The 21,325-nt window shown below is 38.0% G+C and overlaps 2 protein-coding genes across 7 annotated transcripts in view; one reads left to right on the forward strand and one right to left on the reverse strand.

Annotated features, from left to right (window-relative positions):
• OFD1 (OFD1 centriole and centriolar satellite protein) overlaps positions 1–13,494 on the reverse strand; it is a 30,624-nt gene extending 17,130 nt beyond the window's left edge. The window contains exons 1-12 of one of the 3 annotated variants that reach the window (XM_054654434.2): positions 13,377–13,494; positions 13,164–13,265; positions 11,107–11,307; positions 10,273–10,341; positions 10,160–10,187; positions 9,276–9,383; positions 8,438–8,574; positions 6,259–6,432; positions 4,233–4,339; positions 3,239–3,358; positions 828–901; positions 81–193 (exon numbers count right to left, since the gene is read on the reverse strand). In XM_054654434.2, coding sequence (XP_054510409.2) covers positions 81–193; positions 828–901; positions 3,239–3,358; positions 4,233–4,339; positions 6,259–6,432; positions 8,438–8,574; positions 9,276–9,383; positions 10,160–10,187; positions 10,273–10,341; positions 11,107–11,307; positions 13,164–13,259 — 1,227 coding nt within the window. In that variant the 5' untranslated portion in view covers positions 13,260–13,265; positions 13,377–13,494. Of the gene's footprint in view, positions 1–80; positions 194–827; positions 902–3,238; positions 3,359–4,232; positions 4,340–6,258; positions 6,433–8,437; positions 8,575–9,275; positions 9,384–10,159; positions 10,188–10,272; positions 10,342–11,106; positions 11,308–13,163; positions 13,304–13,376 lie in introns of those variants that run through there. The other 2 variants (XM_077173038.1, XM_054654435.2) reach the window with 2 other exon arrangements.
• On the forward strand, positions 13,411–19,413 carry TRAPPC2 (trafficking protein particle complex subunit 2). 4 transcript variants are annotated; one of them, XM_054654447.2, is made up of 5 exons: positions 13,411–13,542; positions 14,364–14,474; positions 16,114–16,256; positions 17,058–17,145; positions 18,002–19,413. In XM_054654447.2, the coding sequence occupies exons 2-5, from the start codon at positions 14,382–14,384 to the stop codon at positions 18,098–18,100; spliced, it is 423 nt and encodes a 140-aa protein (XP_054510422.1). In that variant the 5' UTR covers positions 13,411–13,542; positions 14,364–14,381; the 3' UTR covers positions 18,101–19,413. The 4 variants fall into 4 exon arrangements, with proteins under 4 accessions (XP_054510422.1, XP_054510423.1, XP_054510424.1 ...); XM_054654448.2 differs by lacking the exon at positions 13,411–13,542 and adding an exon at positions 13,684–13,884; XM_054654449.2 differs by lacking the exon at positions 13,411–13,542 and adding an exon at positions 13,689–13,777.
• The last annotated feature ends 1,912 nt before the right edge of the window (positions 19,414–21,325 follow it).

A 21,325-nucleotide genomic window follows, 5' to 3' on the forward strand; every position in this document is an offset into this window, starting at 1 on the left:
CACTTTTTTTTTTTAATTTGTAACATACTGAACTGCACCAATTAGAATACAGGCTTCTTTAAATTCATATTTACAATTACCTCAAGCTCTTTGGCGCGTGATACAGCTTGCTTGAGTTCCTCCTTTTTTGAATTAACAGCAATGGCTTCTTCTTGCAAAAGCATAGCTTTCTCTGCAGGGAGGATTACAAATCCTGAATTAAAATTAGTAGAGTATTACAGTATTACAGTAAAAAACTGTATCAGCAGAAAACAGTTTTAAGCTGCTAAGCCCAAAATTCAATTTAATTTAAGTCATAAAAATGACTGTCATACACACGCCTTCAAAATTAACTAAATCATGCTGTATATACAAATACATACACAAGCATATACACATTAAGAATTAAGTAAATCAAATTCATATTCCTGTGATACATCATTTCTTACACATCCCTAACTTTAAAGTCTAACCCTGTTATCTGTTCTGCTCTCTTCCACAAGCTCCAATTAAACATTTTGCACACAATAAATGTAGAAACTGGCAACTGTGCCAGCGTTGTGAAAGCCTGAATGAGCCAGTAGGACTTCCAAAGGAAATGGGACACTGAAAAACCAGCAATGCTTTGCAGCCTCTGTGCAAAGCAGCAGTTTATGATTCCCACTGCATTCTGAACAGCAACAAGTTGCTGAACTGCCACTGTTGCTGAATGTCACCTGCTCTGATGGCTCTTCTGTCCCTTATACCATTGAACACCAGGACTGTCTAGGAACAGTAGTGGTTTGGTATATGACAGTAAAAGCTCTAGAGATAAACAGGTACTTTATCAATCTCAGACAGATGGTTACCTTTATTTCTTTTCTCATCTTCAGTAACTTTATTGGTTCTGGCTATGTGTTCTTCTTTTAATTCAAGCTGGTATCTAGAAACAAAAAGGATTATGTACTCCCAAAGGATGTGTGTGCACACATGCACAGGCATTTGTGTTAACTCCATTCTTTGCCAAATTAAACTATAATCCCACAATTATTTATTAACAAAATTAACTATCACAGAGCCACCAAAATGGTTGTAAAGGTCCCTGCCAATCATCTTATTCCACCACCTCCTCAAAAAGCCAGACTTCTGCCACCTGCACAGCAGGGCAGATGAGGCTCTTCCTAGCCAAGTCTTGAAAACCTTTAAGGACATATATTCAGCATCTCCCTGGATGATCTGTACCAATGCTGCACTACTCTCCCAGTAGATTTTTTTCCTTATGTCCAAGCTAAATCTCCCAAGCCACAACTTCCAGCCCCTTCCATATGAACTCAGAGGTCACATTTGAGAGTCCAACTGAAATGGACTATCCTGGCATACTTAACCAGGCCCTTTCCAGTTTCTTCATGACTTTTTTGAACTGGGGAGCCCAAACCTGGGCATGTCATTCCCAGCACAGCTTTCCCCAGTACCTTTCAAGGGACAGTAAGTTCCCTCAGTCTGCTGGCCATGCTGCTTCCAATCTTACCCATCATACTGTTTTGCCTTATTTGTCAGAGCATGCTGCTGGCTCTGACAAACCTGGCATTCACTGTAACTCATCCAACTCTTCTTCAGAAATACAGCTCCTCAGTCAACTATTCTCCCCATTTATACAACCTCACAGGGCTATTCTGCCCCAAGCACTGAGTTTTGCCATTCTCCTTGTTAAAATTCCTAGGATTTACACTGGCACAATTCCCAACCTTGTCAAAATCTGCCTGAACTGAAACTCTGTCACTCACTGTGGAAATGATTCCTCTTAATTAAGCCTCATGTTCAAAGCAGAGGATGCCCTGTGCCCATATGCAGATGAAGGTGTTGGACAATAAGGGCCCCAGAACTGGCCCCAGGGATTCTCTGCACACCACCAGTCACCAGCCAGACTCTGAGCATTGCCCAGGTACACCACTATTCACAGCACAGTAGTTATCCAGCAGTGCCATTCTACTGAACTGGAATTTACAGGAGCTAAGAAAGCTCAGCATTCTACATGACTGGGACACAATTATAAATGGTTTCAGATATAGCCAAATCCATCCTCCTGCATTTCTGCAAATGGTCCAGACCACTCAGATCCTTCTCCCAAATATGGCATTTAATGTTTACTGCAAAAATAAAAAGATGGATTTGCTAGCAAGCATCACTACTTCTGTATAAGAAACAGTAGTCTTTAATACTTTTCATCAATGATTTGGGTCAAAAGGACATGGATTTCATCTTTCTGAGCACCTGCAGCATGCCTTAAAATATTTTGTAAGTTGATAAAATAAGCAAAGCAGCAGTTTATCCTTAAAATGCTTTGCTTCTCCTCATGTACTGAAAGGACTTTGCAACCACTATTTGTAACTAGCTGTAAGGTGACTCAATTAGTTGCATTTCACTGGCCTCTAACAAAATCATCAAATGCCTAGGGATTATTTTTACCAAAACCTACTATCAACATCTTTGCTCTTTAATTTAAAGACCTAAAAACACAGATAATACTGCTCACTGGCTTGCAATAAAAAGTAATGATTCATCAGTTGTTTGCTTTAACTGCCTAACTGAGACAGGTTCATGACATGTCAAGAGCTCTTGTCTGCATTGAAATATCGAGGAACCCTTCAAGTGACCAAGGTACTATAAGGAAGTGCTACAGTAAAGCTAGGATATACCCACTGCAACACCCCAAAATAAGGCACAGATGACTGCCAATTCCTTAAGACCAGGTTCAAACAGAAGGTAACCAATAAGAGAGAGATCTACATCACAGAATCCCCCTTCAGAACTGGGAAGGGGCAAAGGTAAGAGCCAGTCTGTCTGTACAATGGACTAGTAGGCCTGTCACCCCTTTTCCAAGAAACCTGTAACATCTCTTTAATGCTGATTTCCCCTTTATGCCTCTTCTGCATTCATAAAATGCTCACTTCTTTTAACTGTGGTCAAAGGAAGTAACTGCTTCAGATCCTCTTGTCTAAATATACAAGCTAATGTCAGATCTCTTTTCCAGATACTGACACAGAATTTAAACTACAGCAACAATATAACCTATAACCAAAAGAGAATTATTTTCTATAGTAAACTTACTAGCAAATAGCTAAGCAGTAATGTAAAAGATTCAGTAACACTAAAACAAAAACATAAATGCACATTTTCGAAGTCCTTGCTTTGTATGCTTTTCAAAATAAATCCTATAGAATTTATGACTCTGTTTTCATAGGAAATATTATGTGTCCTATTAGAGACAAAAAAAATTTACTTTAAGAGCTCTGTCTTCAGCTTTTGGTCATATGTCTCCTCTATGTTCTTCACAGCAACCTCACGACGCCGAAGTGCATCTTCTATAGCTTTATTTTTCTCCTCCTGAACTTTCTGGGTGCTGAAATATCCAGAAATATACAGACAATGACCAGTTATAAAGTCAAAGTTTTAGTCTGGGATTCTGTTTCAAAATAACATTTAGAGACATCAAAGGGCAATGTGCTTGTTTGGAATACTGTTGCAATTTGAAATCATCATCAGACTCTGTCACTGTAGTTCATTAAGAACATGGTGATGTGACAAAACTAAATTGCCCTATTTAAAATTCAGTACCAATCAATTATGCAGCTATCCCGGCTTAACCCTGGCTCAGTTTCCCACACCAAACACACTTCAGAGGAAAGAGCTGAATAGCTGGAATAGCTGAGCATGCTATTCTATCAGCACCCTCTACTGGGTTGATAAAAAACCCCAAGTTTTTGTTAGCAGGATACTCATTTCACTATGAAAAACAGATGACAAAGTAACAACATTAAGTAGTATTGAAAGTTTGGGGAAAAAGGGATTAGTTACTTTGTTTTATTTAACTAAAGAAAATGGATCTTGCTAAGGACAAATAATTTTAAAAAATCAACCCCAAAACATAGGACTAATAGGCAAAATATTCATGTGTAGATCTTATGAGTGTTAGGGTTACATACTGTGTTGTTTGGGGGTTTGATTTTTTTAATTTAAGCACTTGGAGTAAACATCTGGTTCCTTGCCTGCAAAGCAATGCTGAACTGTTTTGGTTGGATGAGGCAAAATAGAAAGAACCAGAAACACCTTTTTGTATGGGGTATCCCTGCTAATAGAGACAGACAGTACACAATACTGCTAAAAATGTAAAATTCAGGGATATATTATCTATATCAACATCACAGAAGCAGAAACATCTTAAGGCAAGTTTTGCAGAAGCATCATTTAGCATTGTACATCCTTTAGCAACTTACATTTCAAATGCCTCCATCCTTTGCTTCAGTTCTGCCTCCCTGGTCCTTATGGCTTCAATATCTTTCAACAGACTTTGTCTCTGAGCATACACTTCCTTTGCTTCTATCTGCACCACAAAACATTATCCTTAGTTTTACTTCACTGTAAAACTTCATTTACTGTCTAACACAGTCAAACTTTAAAGGATCTTCTTCAGAGACTGACTGATCTTACTCCCACAAATACTATTTATATAATCATTATATGAAATAACATTTGGAATAAATTTGAAGTATCTTTTTTAAATTCCCTTTCTACTTTCACTCAGAGTAAAAATGTTTTAGATGGAGTCACTTTTGCCTACCCTTAAACATCCTTCCTTTAAGAAATAGCACTGATTAAAACTCAAGAAAAAGGAATTTTTTTTTAAATTGCAGAATAAACTTGTTTATTAAAAAAAAGTGTTTGAACAAGTTTTGTATATTCTTCAAAAAAACATAGTTGAAGAAACAAATACCAAAACCCACTGATAAAACATGACTTAAACCTAAAACTGAGTAAACCAACAGCCTTTCAGTTTTTGCAATTTAATTTACAGAACTCGTAAAAAATTGTAAAAGGGATTCTCCAAGTGATGAACATATTAACATCAAAACCCACATATCTTCATATTAATAAAAATGGCTTTTTTCCCCCTTAAGCACAAAATACATTATTTCTCTCAAAAAACCCAAAAAAGTCTAAAAAGAGAATTGTTGTTTTGCCATATGGACCCTTAAATCAACTTTGAAAGCCATGTGCATTTAACAGTGCTGACATATTTAGCTACTGCTCCTGGTACAAAAAATAGACCAGTTTCTCAAGCCACATTTCCTAGACCTAAAGTCATCATAGTGATGGGTTAAATGACCTCACATCTTTAATGTAAATATACCTGAACTCTGTTAAAAGAATCCCCAGGTAATTGAAACAAAGCTCTCAGTGAGTGCAGAAGTTGACAAGAGAAATCAAATATTTATACAAAATACTTGACAGATATGTTGATCTAGTCATTGGCAGGGCTTTTTTAAATTACTGAATTAATTTCATGCCCACAGAAGAAGATTGATAGTATAACACAGATGTTTTCTTGTCAGCTTCAAAGTACATAACCATGAAATAAATTCATGGCATGGTGATAAAATATTTAATATTATAGTAATTTATATAGAGACCTGCACAACTGCTTTGTTAACCAATACCACATGTTCTCAGGGAAAAAAAAGAGACAAACAAAATCATAATGCCACCACACCAAAGCAAAAATACAGTTAGCATTTGTGGATGACTATTATTTGGATATGAAGGTCTACTGCAGATAGCAGGGAGGTGGCCAGGCAAACAGGCAACAGAAGAGCAAACAAACTATTCTTTCAAAAACTGAGAAGTAACAGCCTGAGACTGGGATAAGCAGTTGAGAACCACACACAAATTATTGTGTGCTATAGTAACAGTTACTACCCTGGGAAAACACCAAGAGTCAACAGCCCAGAGGAGTAACTCATCAACACAAAAGTGTTCAAAAAAATGAAATGAGATGCTAGCTTACAGTAAAGATGCTGGTTATTAATAAAATTCAATATATAAAGCCAAACATGAACAGGACATCTGTACCATATGAGCTATTTATTCCATTTAGAGTCTTCTGAGCACCTAAAAGAACTTAAGAGTGTAAGTAAAAGCTATGTTCAACTTTCTGTGAAAAAAAACCCCAGTGATCTGAATTCAGCAAAATTATTAAAACAGATTTAAAAGTATTTATTACATTTAGATCCCAGCTTGCAGAACTGTTCCTTTTCCAGCCATCCCTACTTAGATGTTTAACCACACTCATTCTTGCAGTTGCTAAATGCATTCCCCTATTTATAAGAACAAATGTGAATTCTAAGTTTTCCCTAATCAGTCAAGTAAGATCTGAAGGTAAATCTCCCAAAGATAAAAGAACAATCTAACCAACTCATTGAATCATTTTGCAATAGATTAGGAAAAAAATATTTGGAACTTTACCTCTTGTTGCTTTTGAAGCCTCTCAATAGCATTCTTTTCACGAGAAATCAAGGCCTCAGACTTTGCTTGATGCGTCCTCTCTAACTCATGGCGCAGCTCAGAGATTTCTTTCTGGGTCTGCACTTTCTCCTCCATTTTAATCTTTGCTATTTCAACTTCTTTAAAATGTTGAAGCTTTTACATGAAGGAGGAAGAGAGAGTTAAATAGGGCCACCTTCAAATCAAAAAAGACAATTCCTCCTAAGACAATTCAAAATTTCACCTTGAAATTCGTGTTAGGAAACAAGAAATTGATAATAAATAATTACCATGATAGAAGTATCTTAGCAGCACATACTACCTGCACATCTCACATGGTTTTCATGTATTTATCCCAAAGCAGATCTTACACAAAACTATCAGCTTTAGACAAGAGCAGAACAGAATCCTATGAAGAAAAATGCACTGCAGGAGTGATACTCTGACTGGAATTAAGGAATGGCCACAGTCTTTTACTCCTCTTCTGATGCTGTCTTTATTCTTGTCCCTTTCCCAAAGAACCACTTCTGACTAGCGATTCAAGAAATGGCAGAAACAGACCCACACCCTGAATTGCTCAGAAACCACAGTAATTCACATGGACACAAAAGAAGTCCCAGAAATGTAAAAAAATGTAGAACATGTAACTTCATCTAAAGAGGATTACAAAAAGAGAAGTCCCAATTCACTGACTTCTAAGCACAACTGGAAAAAAGTAAATGCACACAAACAGGAAAGTACAAGTCTTGTAACTGCACAGAGGAATCATTGGGAACATGACTCCATACAGCATGTGAAGGACAATATATGTGAGAGCAAATGGGATTATAAAGAATGACAATAAAAATTTGGAAAAAAATTGAAAGCAAGCATACAAGACAAAAAATGTGAGGAAAAACTGAGCAAAAGAATCAAAAGAGAATGACAGAAAAATTGTGAGAAAAGATTCAAGAGTGGAAAAGGCACAGTAGGAATGTCTGATCAAGCAACTCAAGTCTGTGGGCATGAATTTTGTGAAAAATTGAAGAAATAGTGAGACAATACAGCATCATTTGTATATATAGAAATTTAATTAGAAATGTCTTACAGTAATTCACATCATGCTGCTAATGAATTAATGTAAAGTTAATTGAATGTAGAAGAGATTCCCATCTCCTTTGTTACAACTGGTTTGCTTAAACTGATACAAACTTAACAACACACCAATTAACATGTTTTACATACTAAAAAAGACAGAGCCAGTTGGGGGATAAAGGCTAAATGAAGAATGATGGTAAATAGAGGTTTAACTCTCCATCTTTCTACTTGTCTGGCTAAATAAATGACTACACTGAGTGCCTTTAAAAGTGTGTGGAAGAAATCTGATTATCAGATAATCATCTTCATATCCCAATGAATGATTGATCATGACAGAAATTAATGAAAAATAGATTGAAATGAAATACAGTTGATTTACTTTTTTTTCTACCTAAATAAACAGATGATCTTGACTGAAATTTATGGAAAAAAGATGTATTTAAATAAAATGCAGTATATTCCCTCTGCTCCATTTTTCAGACAGAAGGATTATCAAAGGATTATGTGACAAAATCTTAATCTTATTTCCAAAATGAAGGAAAATTGTCTAAAAGAGCTGTCTTCAGTTATAGGAAGAAAATAAGTTAGAAATTATTCATAATACTGTCACGACTTTAGTGTTTTTGTGCAATGTTTTGAAATAGAATGCAAATTCTCATCAGTATTAAAAATTAATTATCTGTCAAGCTACACAACAGCAATTCACACCTCTCAGTTGCTATGCACCATACTGAAACTCAAGCATCAAAATATTAAATCAGAAGGAAAATGAAAATTTCTCCATAAAACAAAATAATCAATAGCAGATAAAATTTACCAAATTAAGAAAACCAGAGTAAGTAAATGTTATGTTACAAATTAACATCAGAATACAAAGCTTAACATTCTGTGCACATTTAACAAAAAAGAGGGATGAAAAACATACATGTTATATCATTAAATTAACAACAGATATTGGATTAATTTAGCCTTCTGTACTTGTTGTATTAAATTTTTTTCAATTTGCCTTAAGTATGAAAAGTTTACAATGTGTAAAGTCAAAATTAACCAATGCCTCCCTCAAATTCATAAACCAGAGTTATACCTTTTGATGCATTTCTTCTTGAAGCTGCTTCTCTATTTCTTTTCTATATTCATTAAGTTTTACTTCTAAAGATTCATATTTCTGATGCTGAGGATAGGAGTCTGCAAACTGTTCATCAATCAGCTGAAGCTTCTCAGCTATAAAAAAGCAACACATCCATCATAATTTAAAAGTATTCACTGCAGTTACCTTATCAAGGCTGCAGGAACCTCACTCTGCAGGACATTCCTCAGCTTATTCAAGCAGCACTATCCTTGAAACACTCTGCAGAAAAGCAGAGGCAGCACAGAAATGCCATTTATGTGCTTTATATATATAGGCTGTTTAGGCACTACTTGTGGTACTACGTAGCCATTCATCCTCTTTACCATGAGTGGACAAGAATTTCCTTTTGTATGCACCTTGCAGCTTTTTTTGTATTAATATATTAATTGTGCAACCTTTAGCTTTTTTGCATTAATATATTAATAACAGCATGCATATTATACATTCAAGATCTCCCAATCTATGCCTAACTTGCTCACAGAAAGAGGGCACACATTTACAATTGTGTTCTCCAGAACATATTCCAACACATAACATTTACAGCCCATTGGTCATAGGTCTTAGCTAAATGCCTAAGGAAACACAAGAGTGATTTAAAAAAAATCATATCCTGACCTTGCCTTATTTTAAGAAAATTTAGAAATTCCATGTTCTAGTGACAGACATGACCTTTATTCATTGCAACTTTAGGTTGCATTTGAGTAAGTAAGAAAGTAACAACATTCATGCAATATATATAAAGCCACATCATATACCAGTATGAAAATATCTGGGAACACTTGTTTGCACTTACCAAGAGACTCTCTGTAAGGAGGCACTGAGGTGGTCTGAGTTTCTGTGCTGTGAGTTTCCCTGTTTAGATGATGTTCAGTAAGTCCAATTAAAATTTGCATAAGGAAGCCTAGCAAGATCCAATAGATTAGTAATTAGGAAATCAAACAGATTTGCATTTAACCAAGCAATTTTTAATGTACAAGAAAACCTATTTGATTTACAGAAAGAACAAGTATTTCAGTAAAAATCAATACTAGCAAACAATTATGGTTTTATTATAAACATAATCCAGTCCATCTCAGTCAGCAAAAGCTGTCCTTTTGCAACTTTTCCTCCCATCCATGTCTCTTGACTCCCAAGGTCAGTTGAGAGTGAAGATTATTAGTACTTAATTATGAGGCCTTTAGGCAACAGGGGGTTTTGAAGATCAAGCTCCTTTAGGTTATAGAGTATAGCTAGGTTTTGTTATGCAGATATAAGAATTAGTTCTTACATAATACAATGGAAAATCAATTAAATCTGTAACTAGTTTTTGAAGTATATTCTGCAGGCTAATGCAGTGTTATAAAGACAACCCAAGACCTGAGTTTTCCAAAGTTAGTATGAAAAGCCTCCAAAGAGCATTATATGTAACACCTGATTACAGATTTTTCTCATATTTCTAATGTACAAGTCATTTATTTTATAAGTAAATGTCAACAGTTAATCCACAAATACGAGTTGGATAATCCTGAAATATAACATTAATCATCCTGGCGTACTGCAAGTTTCAAAATCCAACTAAATCCAAATTACTCCATACCAACACACATTTAAGAAATCTGCTTTTTTATTGCTTACATCTTGATAAAAATGAAGCTAACAGAATTATCTCTGTCTGCATTGCATGCAAATATTTTGTACCTTTATTTTCCTTCTGAGTTCCTGAAGTCTGTAAGAAAGAAAAGAAGTTTTAGCCAGTCTATTTTCATCACCAATGTAATTTAAGCTTGTTTTCAAAATCAAAATAACTTTACCAGTGATTTGTAAAGACTGGATTCTGGATTGATCCTCATTAATTGAAGAAGATCTTGCACAGTCCACAGCTTTGGGGAAAATAAACATCAGTTGGAAAAGGTTAACAAATTTAAAATAATTTCAAGTATGCAAATGGCACTATTTCACAGTTCTAAATGTTTTCCATTTGTTAAAGATCTATTTACTCCCTGTAAAATCATTTTCAGATGCCTGCTGCTCTACACTTACTTATCTTCACTACTTCAGACATACAGCAGCCAGCATGTAGCTTCATCATCAGCTGAAGCTGTGAAAAGAGAGTTTTGTTCTCTCCCCACTGTCAACATGTGCTTGCTACTTTCTTTGTCTGTTTTCTTGATTTATCATCCAAATCAGATGAGCTCACTAACCCAAATGATAATTAACTACGTACCAGGTCAAAAAACTAATTTTCAGTTAGAAACAACTTCACCCTACCACACACTTACAGAGAAGCAAAGGGAAGGCAAGGACTGCCCTTTTCAGCCACACTTTGTAGTTAGAACAGCTTGAAATGACCAGGAACCACATTTTCAAGGAACTGAATGGCCAAACACACTTTTACCAGGTTCAGTTCTACAGCCAGATTGTAGCTGCACCCTTCCAGAACATCACCACTAGTTTACTGCCAGTTTTAAGTATTCATGAAAATGACCCTGAATGACAGAATGTTTTGTGGAGATGATCAGCAGCTGTACTTATGTTTGTACTTCCTATCACAAAAATGATAGGAAGTTATTCAACTGTTAGAATATGACAAGCTCCAGAGAACAAAGCTCCTAGACATCGTGGAATAGGCAAAGTAGTGAACTTACCTTGTTCTTCTCTAATCCACTTTCTGGAAAGAAAACAGAAAGTGAATACTCGTAGCCACATCTCTCTAGATGATCTGCCACCAAACTGTTGGAAGCAGTGATCAAAAGTGAACTGTCTTCACTTGGAACCAGCTGTGGCTGAAGCTCTCCACTCAGAATTGGGTGCATTAGTTCATGGATTAGCTGGTTTCGGAGGTGTGTCTAATACAGAAAAAAATCCATTGTATTATCAGTTTACATGTGATTCAATGAGAGTTTTAATTTTTCAAAATCCACAGGGAGCCTCATTTTACTTATACAACCTAAAAACAGAACAGGGCAGACTAATTTTGGCAAAATTTGGAAGTGCACTATGAATACCCTGCCCTTCTTCAAAACTCTCTAATGGTGGATACAATGAAATCTGACTTTCCCTCAAAATATATCAAACATAGGACTAAAAAGAAGTTCCCAGTCAAGAGCTCACATAAACACCCCTCTTGTACCATCATTTTCAGATCTCTGCTTTCCTGTTTTCCTTCCCTTTGGCTTAAATAAAGCCTTCCTGATGTGGCCTCCATCTCAGGTATTCTTGAAACCCTCACTGGTCCTCTTTTGAGTCTCATATCAAGAAACTGCTCATGCCATCACAAAAGTAGATGGCAAAATAAACAAAAAATTCAATGTCTTTAATACCAATTATTTTGTAGGGAAGCAAAACAGTACTAACCAAAGAGACCTACAGCCACTAATAATAACTAAATGGCATTATTAAATTATTTATTTGTATTGTGTAAGTTACAACAGAGGGAAAAAAGTAACCTAAAATCAGATGATCTCCCTTCCGTGAAGGAAGAAGGAATTATTTTCATTATACAGTTATTCAAATTGTTTATACAAATTGTTTATAGGAAAAATCATGGCCCAAATAGTGCTTTAAGCTTTCAAAAGCAGGTGTGCAACAGTGACACAACTGAATAAAGAGGTGGCGTTACCAAAAATGCGACAAAATAATTAGCAAAACTGAACCAAGCTGGATCATCAGACCAGCCTGATATTTTAGAATGGTTTTCAAGAGAAATTAGGCTGACAACAAAATTACAGAACTACCGAATATTCTGAGTTGGAAAGGATCATTAAGTCCAACTCTCAAACAAAACTGACAAAAATTGTTTTCCTTACTAATTTCTGAACTTGTCCAGTTTTAGCCAACTTTAAAAGAAGTAATGTTGTCTCCAAAACAACCAAGAACAGCGACCTCTTATACATCTTGTGGGAAAGTGATGGTGGAAAGCACAGGGCTAAATCCCTGTCCCTAGTACAGAAAAGGAAGGCAGAAATAACTTTCTAGACAAGTTAAACAAAGCAGAAAATTGAACTTAAACACAAAGTAATCTGATAGAATATTAGTTAAGTCAAACGAGAAATGGTTCAAGCATTGCAAACTTGGTATGGAAATCAGTAACGCAAAAACAAACTGTCCTGAACAGCAAATTCTTAGGTATTGGATTATCAATGATATTTTTGAAATATTGATCTTGATTTTTTTTCTATACATTCTCCTGAACAAGCACACAAGGACAGAACAGCTCAAATAGTTTTAAAATAGGATTCTAGTATTTTAGAAGTATTATTCATATGACATGCTAAATTATCAGAGGTAATAAACACATCCTGTACTATTCATAAAACATGCTTAATTACCATAGGTAATAAACACACCCTGTAACCTGAGAGATTATTTCCTATTTTATATTCTAATTTATTGTTCTCTCCCCTGCCTAACTTCTTTTTTCACGTTTGGGTATTTTCAAAGACCTAAAGCAGGCTTTTAACCTTCCTGCAACATCCTAGGCCAAGGCATAATGAAAGGCCATTCTGTTTAGGGAGAACCTCGCAAAGGGGGGAAAAACGCCCAAACACAACACACACCATACCCCCCTGCCAAATAATAATTAAGTTGTGGCAAAACAATACTTGGTGGAGAGAGCGAGACGCTTGTACTCGGCACGGCTTTTGGGGCTGTGTTAAAGCAGCACAGAGGATCACAGGCAGCACCTGCTGAAAACAAAGCACACCTTAAGTGTGTCCAGCACGCCTCGGCTCTTAAAAGTCTGATACAGCCTTTTCCGGAGCTCCTCTTGGGACAGTGTCTCCCTTTCAACCGATGCCATCCTGCCCTACGACACCGAAACAAAAAGGGGCATTACTGACTCGCAGCGAGACGCCGAGCGCTCTCGCCGCCCCCCTCGGCCCGCTCGGGCTTTCCCGGGCAGCCTCCCGCTACCCACGGGAGGGCGCCGGGGCCGGGAGCGTGGCCGGGCACGGCCGGGCAGGGCAGGGCCGCTGGGGGTTACGGGCGCGGCGCGGCGGCCGCTGAGGCGTCACGGTGGCGCCGGATGGGGCGGGCACAGCGCGGCGCTTCCGGGGCCGCGGGCGGATGGGGCGCGGCGCAGGGTAGGCGGCGGGCCCGGGCGGGACTCTGTGGGTCGGGGCCCTTCTCCCTTTCTCCCTGCCCGCCTCCCTCTCCCCCTGTGCCGCAGGCCCCCTGGGGACGGCAGCCCCGCGGAGTCCGGGCCTTCCCCCCGGGGGGCGGCGGGACGGGTTGGCTTTTCCGGGCCTGGGGATGGAGCCGTGGGATTGTCCCAGGGAGGAGGCGCCGCCGGCGGCCGCCCTTCCCCTTCTGCTGCCTGTGAGCAGGGCCCGGGGAGAGGCAGGCGAGGAGGCTCCTCGGAGGCGGGTGCTGCGCGCTAGGGGCTGGCATCGCTGTGTCCGGGGGCTACCGGGGGTAAATCATCGGTGAGCAGGGCAGGAGTCGGTTTTAGGTACCTGGGTTCCAGGTCCACTTCCCAAGGATATTCTCCGGCTCCCCCAGAATCGGACAGCTTGGGAGGGAACAGAGGCATCTGGCCCAACCTGCTCAAACAGGGTCATCCTGGAGCACAGGGCGCAGAATTGTGTCCAGACTGTTCTGGAATAACTCCAGGCTTTCTGGACAGGCTGTTCCGGTGCTCAGTCACACGCACAGCAATAAGTTATTCCTCGTGTCCAGTTGGAACTTCTCGGGCATCAGTTCCTGCCCGTTGTTTCTCATCCTGGTGGGTGGCTGCACCAAGAAGAGCTCAGCTCCATTCTCTTGATGTGCATACCTAAATGTTTATCTCTCTTTAGCCTCTGGTAAATATGGATGGGAGCACATTGGCTGATTTTTAGGAGCTCTTCTACTTAGATTAAGGGTTTGTATATAGAGCCATCAGTATTTTTGTCCTTTCTTGTAGAGAGCATTGTTTTGAAGAATGTCTGGAAGTTTCTACTTCGTGATAGTTGGTCATCATGATAATCCCATATTTGAAATGGAATTTCTGCCTCCTGGAAAAGTAGAGTCAAAGGTGTGTTTTTTCCCCCTATGACACTCCTGTGATTCTTTTATAATTCTACGGTGTATTAGAAGCATGACCAGCATTGTTGTTAAAAGAAATAGGTACTGTTTTCTGGGGTTTATGGAACAGAAATTTTGTCACAGGGAGTAGAACTCTGGATTTCCCAAGTCTCTTAAAAATATCTTTTCCAGATTATACTAGTTTTTCCACAAAACACAGCTTCCTTATATATTCCCCGCTGTATGTTATAGAATATAAATATCTTTGTTTTGCTTTGGTAATTTCTCTTAGTGTACAGAGGTTTTATAGTAGCTGTTCATTGTTTAATGCCACTTACTTCTAAGACATTTATATATAATAATAAGGTAAAGAAACATAAATTTGAAAGCTCTAGCCAGTCTTTTATTCTTTATGCTATAAAATACCTAATTTTTTCATCATCTTCATTAATCATATTTGCTTTTAAGTAAGGAAAGCTAAAAACTTATATTGATAAATCAAGACTTTGAAAATGTGATAAATGTAATACTACTCAATAAGTATTGTTTCCAGTGGGAAAAGAACAAATGTATCTGTAAGTGGCTTTACATCAACGAAAAAATAGATTTCAGAATAAAAGTGCGTGTATCTGAGAGTGTATGCAAAAATGGAAATATGTGATGTCACTGATTGGAACTGCATGGAATCATCTGTATTTTGAACTAATGTCTCATAAAAGATCATAAATAAGGCTACTCGGACTAGACTTTGTGTGAGGATGTGTAAAAGCTGATTGTAGGGAAAACCTCAGAGGTGAGAGTGGCAGTAACAGCATCCTGTTACTATGAGAAACAGTACAAAACTACTTATTCTTCCAGTCTGATAAAAGCTTCCAGTGTGGTTTTGTCCTGTATCTCTTCTTGGCAGATGTTCTCTGGTGTTCTAGATTGCATACAGAGTACACAGGCCAAACACTGTGATCTCATGTTTATTATAGGAAGAGATGCAGTTTACATCTGCAGGCACATATTTAATACTAGTGGCAGAAAAAAGAAGACCCCAAAACCAATAAAACAATCCTGGTTTTAGGTAAACAACATGAGAAAAACAGAATCTTTAGGTGATTTTATTAGCATACCTGTCCTCTGTATTTATGCTTTCTGGATCTGTCCCCCAGCCTTTACACATTGTAACCTATGCATCAGTTTCTGCCAAATTTGACTGAAATGTTAGAGTCCAGAAAATGCTACATTTATATATGCTATGTAAATATCACAAAAACAGATGTCTGGAAAGAAGAGAAAAAGACATATGAGGGCCTATATTGTGGAATAAGTTAGCAGTGGGAGTTTGCCCACCAGTAAACAAAAGAATTCATGCTTGAGTTTGTTCCTGTGACATAATACAGGCTTTACTGATTTTGTTGCTCTCAGGACTAGTTTTCTGATGATCTTTTTATTATGACCTTTTTTCTCCCTTGAAACCAAATATCATGAAAACATATGCTAGTTTCATTTAATTACAGGATGGCACGTGTAACAGAAAAGCAGGGTAAATGTAACATTATGTAACTTGAACATTGGATCTGTAGCAACTGGAGCAAATGATTTGTTTGTATTTCATTCCTTTCACTGAATCACTGATCTGCTGTGTTCTGGAAATGCACCAGGATGATCATCGCCATCTCAACCAGTTCATTGCCCATGCTGCTCTCGACCTCGTAGATGAGAACATGTGGCTTTCTAACAACATGTACTTGAAGACTGTGGATAAGTTTAATGAATGGTTTGTTTCTGCTTTTGTCACAGCTGGACATATCCTTTCCTATTCTCTTTCCTTATATTTATGTAAGAAAACCCTTTCCCCAGAAAGAGGTAATTTATATAAAGTGAGTTTGGATCAGATTTCTCTGGCTACTCGCTATTATTGTTAGAGTCATCAGCTACAGGAAGAACTATAGTGGGAGGCACAGCAGCTGGGAACAGTTGGAAAAGGGGATATTTACCTTTGTAGGAGCCAAAATAGCATAATGAAATGTGGTACATGGAGTAAAGAGGTATGAGAGGCTCTGAGCAAGCTTGTATGATCTCTGTTCCCACCCCTTTGACCGTGCTGGAGAGGGGAAGTGGCAGTGACCGTGCCTGGTGTCAGTCACTCCAGGGGTGGAAATGCAGTGCTGAGGCTTGATACTATGTACAGGCAGTCCTGGAACTGTTTGTTGAGAAACATTTGTTACATATAGCAAGTAACATTGAATGACATTTTAACTTTAGGGTTACATGGCTGAGGTGCAGGGAGATGCATCTCAGATCCATGAATTTCTGAATTACATTGAGAAATTCTGAATTATATTTCAGAATTACATTGAAATTGAATTACAAAGAAACCTTGCATAGAGAGGTGATTATTTTCAAATAGGGGGATGTTAAAATATAAAGGTAATGCTTTCCAAATTTCATTGCTTCAATTACTTTTTTAAATGCTTCCTCCTATGAGTCACTGCTATTTCATGTACAGCTAAACATTTTAGGTATATGTTGAATTACGTGTAAATGCTTATCTCAGGATAATGTCTCTTTTCTTTGTAAAAGTTTTATTCTCCTTAATTACTGTACATATGAGATTTATAATGCTTCATGATGTAAGGCAAGAAGATGGAATCAAGAACTTCTTTACTGATGTATATGAGTTGTATATAAAGGTAAGAAATAAATAATTTTTATAGTCTTGCTGCACTACTTTTAAGCATGTTATGCTGCTTGTGCTCAGGCACAGCTGTATTAGCACTTTTTCTCTTGGGGGCCTGTATAAGCACCTGTGCAGTCCACATCAGCCAGAGCTGGTAATGTGACACAAAGGCTCTATTTTCCATTAAACAGAATAGGTTTTTTAAAATTTTATAAACTGTGCTCTTTTAGACTTCTTCACTTTAGTCCAGTGATTTTTTGTAGAATAGATTAGAATGGTTTGGGTAGGAAGGGACCTTAAAAACCATCTACAACTTCCTTGCCATGGGCAGGGACACCTTCTACTAGACCAGATTGGTCAAAGCCCAATCCAACCTGACCTTGAACAACTCCAGGGGTGAGGAATCAACAGCTTCTCTGGGCAACAGAGAACTTGTGGGGCAACTTCTTGTGATGCATTTTGTGGTAGTATGGTATCATTAATGATGATAATGAAAGGACTCTTCTACAGAGCCTGGTAGCTTTGCTCTCAGAACACATAGCCCTTGTTCCCAAATCCTGGTGGTACTTCCACTGTACAGGGTCATGGCAAACAGTCATGGGAAGCATCACCATCTCAGCCTCCCACAGGCATTCAAATGATCCTGATTTCCACCAGTGTGATGGGTTTGTTCTGAGGAGCTGGTGCTATGGGATGGCTCTGCACATGTATGGAGAGAATGCAAGGGCCTGGAAAGCAAGGACTGTCTGGGAGGTCTGTGCTGTTAGTGACACTAAATAGGCTGAAAGCTAGTAGTAGATATCACCTGAAGTGACATTTTCCAGGGCTGGGCATTGTGCTTACTGATGGGTTTTTCCTTCTTTTCCCAGTTTGCAATGAATCCATTTTATGAACTCAATACTCCTATTCGATCCACTGCCTTTGAAAGGAAAGTCCAGTTCCTTGGGAAGAAACATCTTTTAAGCTGAATAAATAAATCAGTCTCCTGAGTGAGTGCTTTTTCCCTACTTTCATGATTGTTTGAACTGTACTTCGTCTGGTTAGTCCCCTGCATGTTTTATACTCATCTTCTGAAGACTGACTAATTGGATGCTGAAGCAGCTTTTTCTTTTGCTGATATAGATAAAAACAGCCAGGCTTCTCTGGTTAAAAAAAAAGGTGTATCTCAAGAAGTTTCCTTTTATGTGATATGAAAATAAAGTTTTAAACTGTCAGAGGCTGCAGAGGTACAAAAGAAGAAACTGAGACATTATGTGTTAGTGCATAGGCCAAGTGTAAGCCTCTGACACAGGGTGGGAGGAAATCAGACCTAAATGCAAAAGATGTCACCAGTCACCTGGTTTAATATGAGCAAAAGGGAACTCTTGACTGTTTGGCCTAAGTGCATAATTTTATAATAAACTTTCCTAGTTGTATTCCTTCAGTAGAGAGCTTGCTCTGCAGACTAACCAGACTAAGATTACACTCTGTGGTAGTAAATCAAGCCTCTATTTATTGATGTGTAATTGTTTGTATATAAAGTGCTCAATAAAAAATGGAAAATCAGAAAAGCTGTCTCCAGTACATGAAGAAATTTTGAGAAAACCCCTAGAGTTTAAAAGTTTCTAATTTCAAATTTTCCATGTATTTAGTGCAATACACATTTAGCTGCAGTATTGCATCAATGAATGAGATAGACTAGAAGAGCCAGATCTGCCCTGACATTAACTCTAATTCACACATGAAAAAAACCCAAACTAAATTTACATGTTTAAGCCCACTGTTTTTCCCATTATTTCTTCAACTGCTGAAATTTTTTTTCTAAATAAATTTAGAGGACGATCTTTGCACCATGAAACTGTATTTGTTGAGGTTTCAGAAAGGCATTATTTGACCTGTCTGGCTCCTGTTCCGTTGTAAAATGTTTTAGGAACCATTTTGCAAAACTTAACATCATTCCAAACCAGTAATTTTTAAATAGATCATTTGGCATTTTTGTACCTAATACTTTGCTTGGGTTTACAATGTTAAGTATTCTGTTTCTTTTTGCAGCAAATCTGTATAAGCTATCTTGTAGTTTTTTTTTTCAAAAAAGTCTGATAAGTAATTTCCAAAGGAAGTGGCATGCTATTCTAAGAAACATTTTGCATAGTCTGTATAATTAAGGGGACCACATCTGTATGTGCTGTAAGTGTACAGTCAGTCATCATTTCTGCACTTACTGCTAAGTTGTCACTGTAAAATGTTCCATGAGAAAAAAGAACATATTTACCTTAAATAAAACGTGAAATGTTGTAGTATGGATGCTTGTTGAGTATACTTGAAGTGATTTAGAAGAAAACTAGATAACCGCAGTAACAGTACCTGGTCGGGTGGCCAGTGAAGATGGGAATACCTGTCTTTGCAATGTTTTTGCATATAAACTGCATTGTACAGCACTTTGATAATGTCATGTAATTTTATATAAATCAAATTTTTTTCTGTATACATGGAAATAACAAAAACACTTGAGGTAAAGCATTCTTGATCATGAGATAAGGGGCCACTGAGCTGCAGTTATTTTCTGCCTCTGCCCCTGTAGCATGACATCTGGATTCACTAGGAAATACTAAATAATCATATACTTAGCAGGAAGAAAAGGCTTGGCAAATATGAAGGATTACCACTTTTAGAAGCTATATATTTTTATAATTGCATTTGCTGCTGCAGTAGGACATTAAGAAAAATGAAAGTATTTTCTTTCTTGCCTGATTTCTGAAGGCAGTTAGCCAAATGGTGCCTGTTCTTATGCCTCCCCTACATCTTTCCCTCTTTCCTCTGAATATAGGAATTGTAGATGGGAAATGCAGACTCAGGTCCACCTAGGCTTTATAAAAACAGACTGTTACTGGCACAGGAATGGAAGAATTATGTCCTAACACATCACCTTTGTCCTAGAGTTTGTCGTTCAGGGGCATTGTCTTGTGACAGAACCCTGAAGGCCTTGGTGAGGTAGCTCCAAGTTCTCTGGACGTGGAGAAACACTTGGTTCTGCTTTAGTTTGTGACTCTTCTCAGTCAGCTGAAAGACCACTAGCTGAAGTGATGGGTGAAAGTTATCTTGTGGTCTGCTAAAGTCACAAATCTGCTCTAGGCCTGAAGGCTGCAGTTCCAGCATGCTTCAGTGAACAGTTTCTCAGTGAAAAGACACCTCCTTTGCAAGGATTACGTTCCTACCCTCTCAGGGGCTTAAGAGTAAGAATTCAAAATAAAGTCTGCTGCAGTACAAGAAAACATAGATAATCTGCATTATGCAATAAAGGCAATAAAAAGTTTATGAGTTAAAGGGATTAGAATTACCCTAAGTCATTCAAAAAACAAGCATAAGGAGATGAGAACCATTAGCACAAGCTAACATGAATCAACTTTAGTAAATCCAGGCTGGAAATGCAACTCAGACTCCACTTTCTACAAGGTTCTATTACTGTTTAGGTAACCTGTCAGGTGACTTAAATCAAGATCCATTTGAGGTATGGAGCAGCTATTAAAGCAGCTTATGTAAGCATTGATACAGTTTGTTGTGACAGGAGCTGTCAGCTGTCCCAGGTAGCGTCTTCTGCCCCTTCCCATTCTGCTCTCTAACAAGCACAGCTTCCAGCAGTCCCACCAACCCACAACAGTTCTTTTTCCTCATTTTAAAGGACACTGGCACTTTGCATACATGTTACACAGTATGCTCTGTCAATCTACAGAGCTCCATATACTGCTAACAGGACCCTGTAATATTTGAGGTGTGTTAGCTCTTGAAACAAATCAGTGAATTGAAACATAAGCCACAAATGCCTACCTTACATCCATATGGAATGCAACCTAGCTTTTACAAAGTACAGAAATTAATGTTTATTATTAAGCATTATGATTATATACCTGTCACCTATAAGTGCTTGTCAAAAGATTTTTGATTCTGTAGACACTAAGTAGTTTCCCTCTGAGACCAATTCCTGGCCTAATTCCTATACTGTCTTATTTACTAAGCATGTCCACGCCTGTTTATCTTCACTGGCCACTTTTGTGATGAGTGTGCAGTTGTGATACAGCAGCTCCCAGGGCATGAGTAATACACTTCTATGGGATTATGTTTTAACTTGATTAAACCTACTTCTGAGATGGAGGCTTGGTAACCATGATGTGAAATGGAAGGGGGACAGATGGGAAAACACAGATGCTCGCACAGAA

Source organism: Agelaius phoeniceus, chromosome 2 (assembly GCF_051311805.1).
Source record: "Agelaius phoeniceus isolate bAgePho1 chromosome 2, bAgePho1.hap1, whole genome shotgun sequence".
Taxonomy (NCBI): Eukaryota; Metazoa; Chordata; class Aves; order Passeriformes; family Icteridae; genus Agelaius; species Agelaius phoeniceus.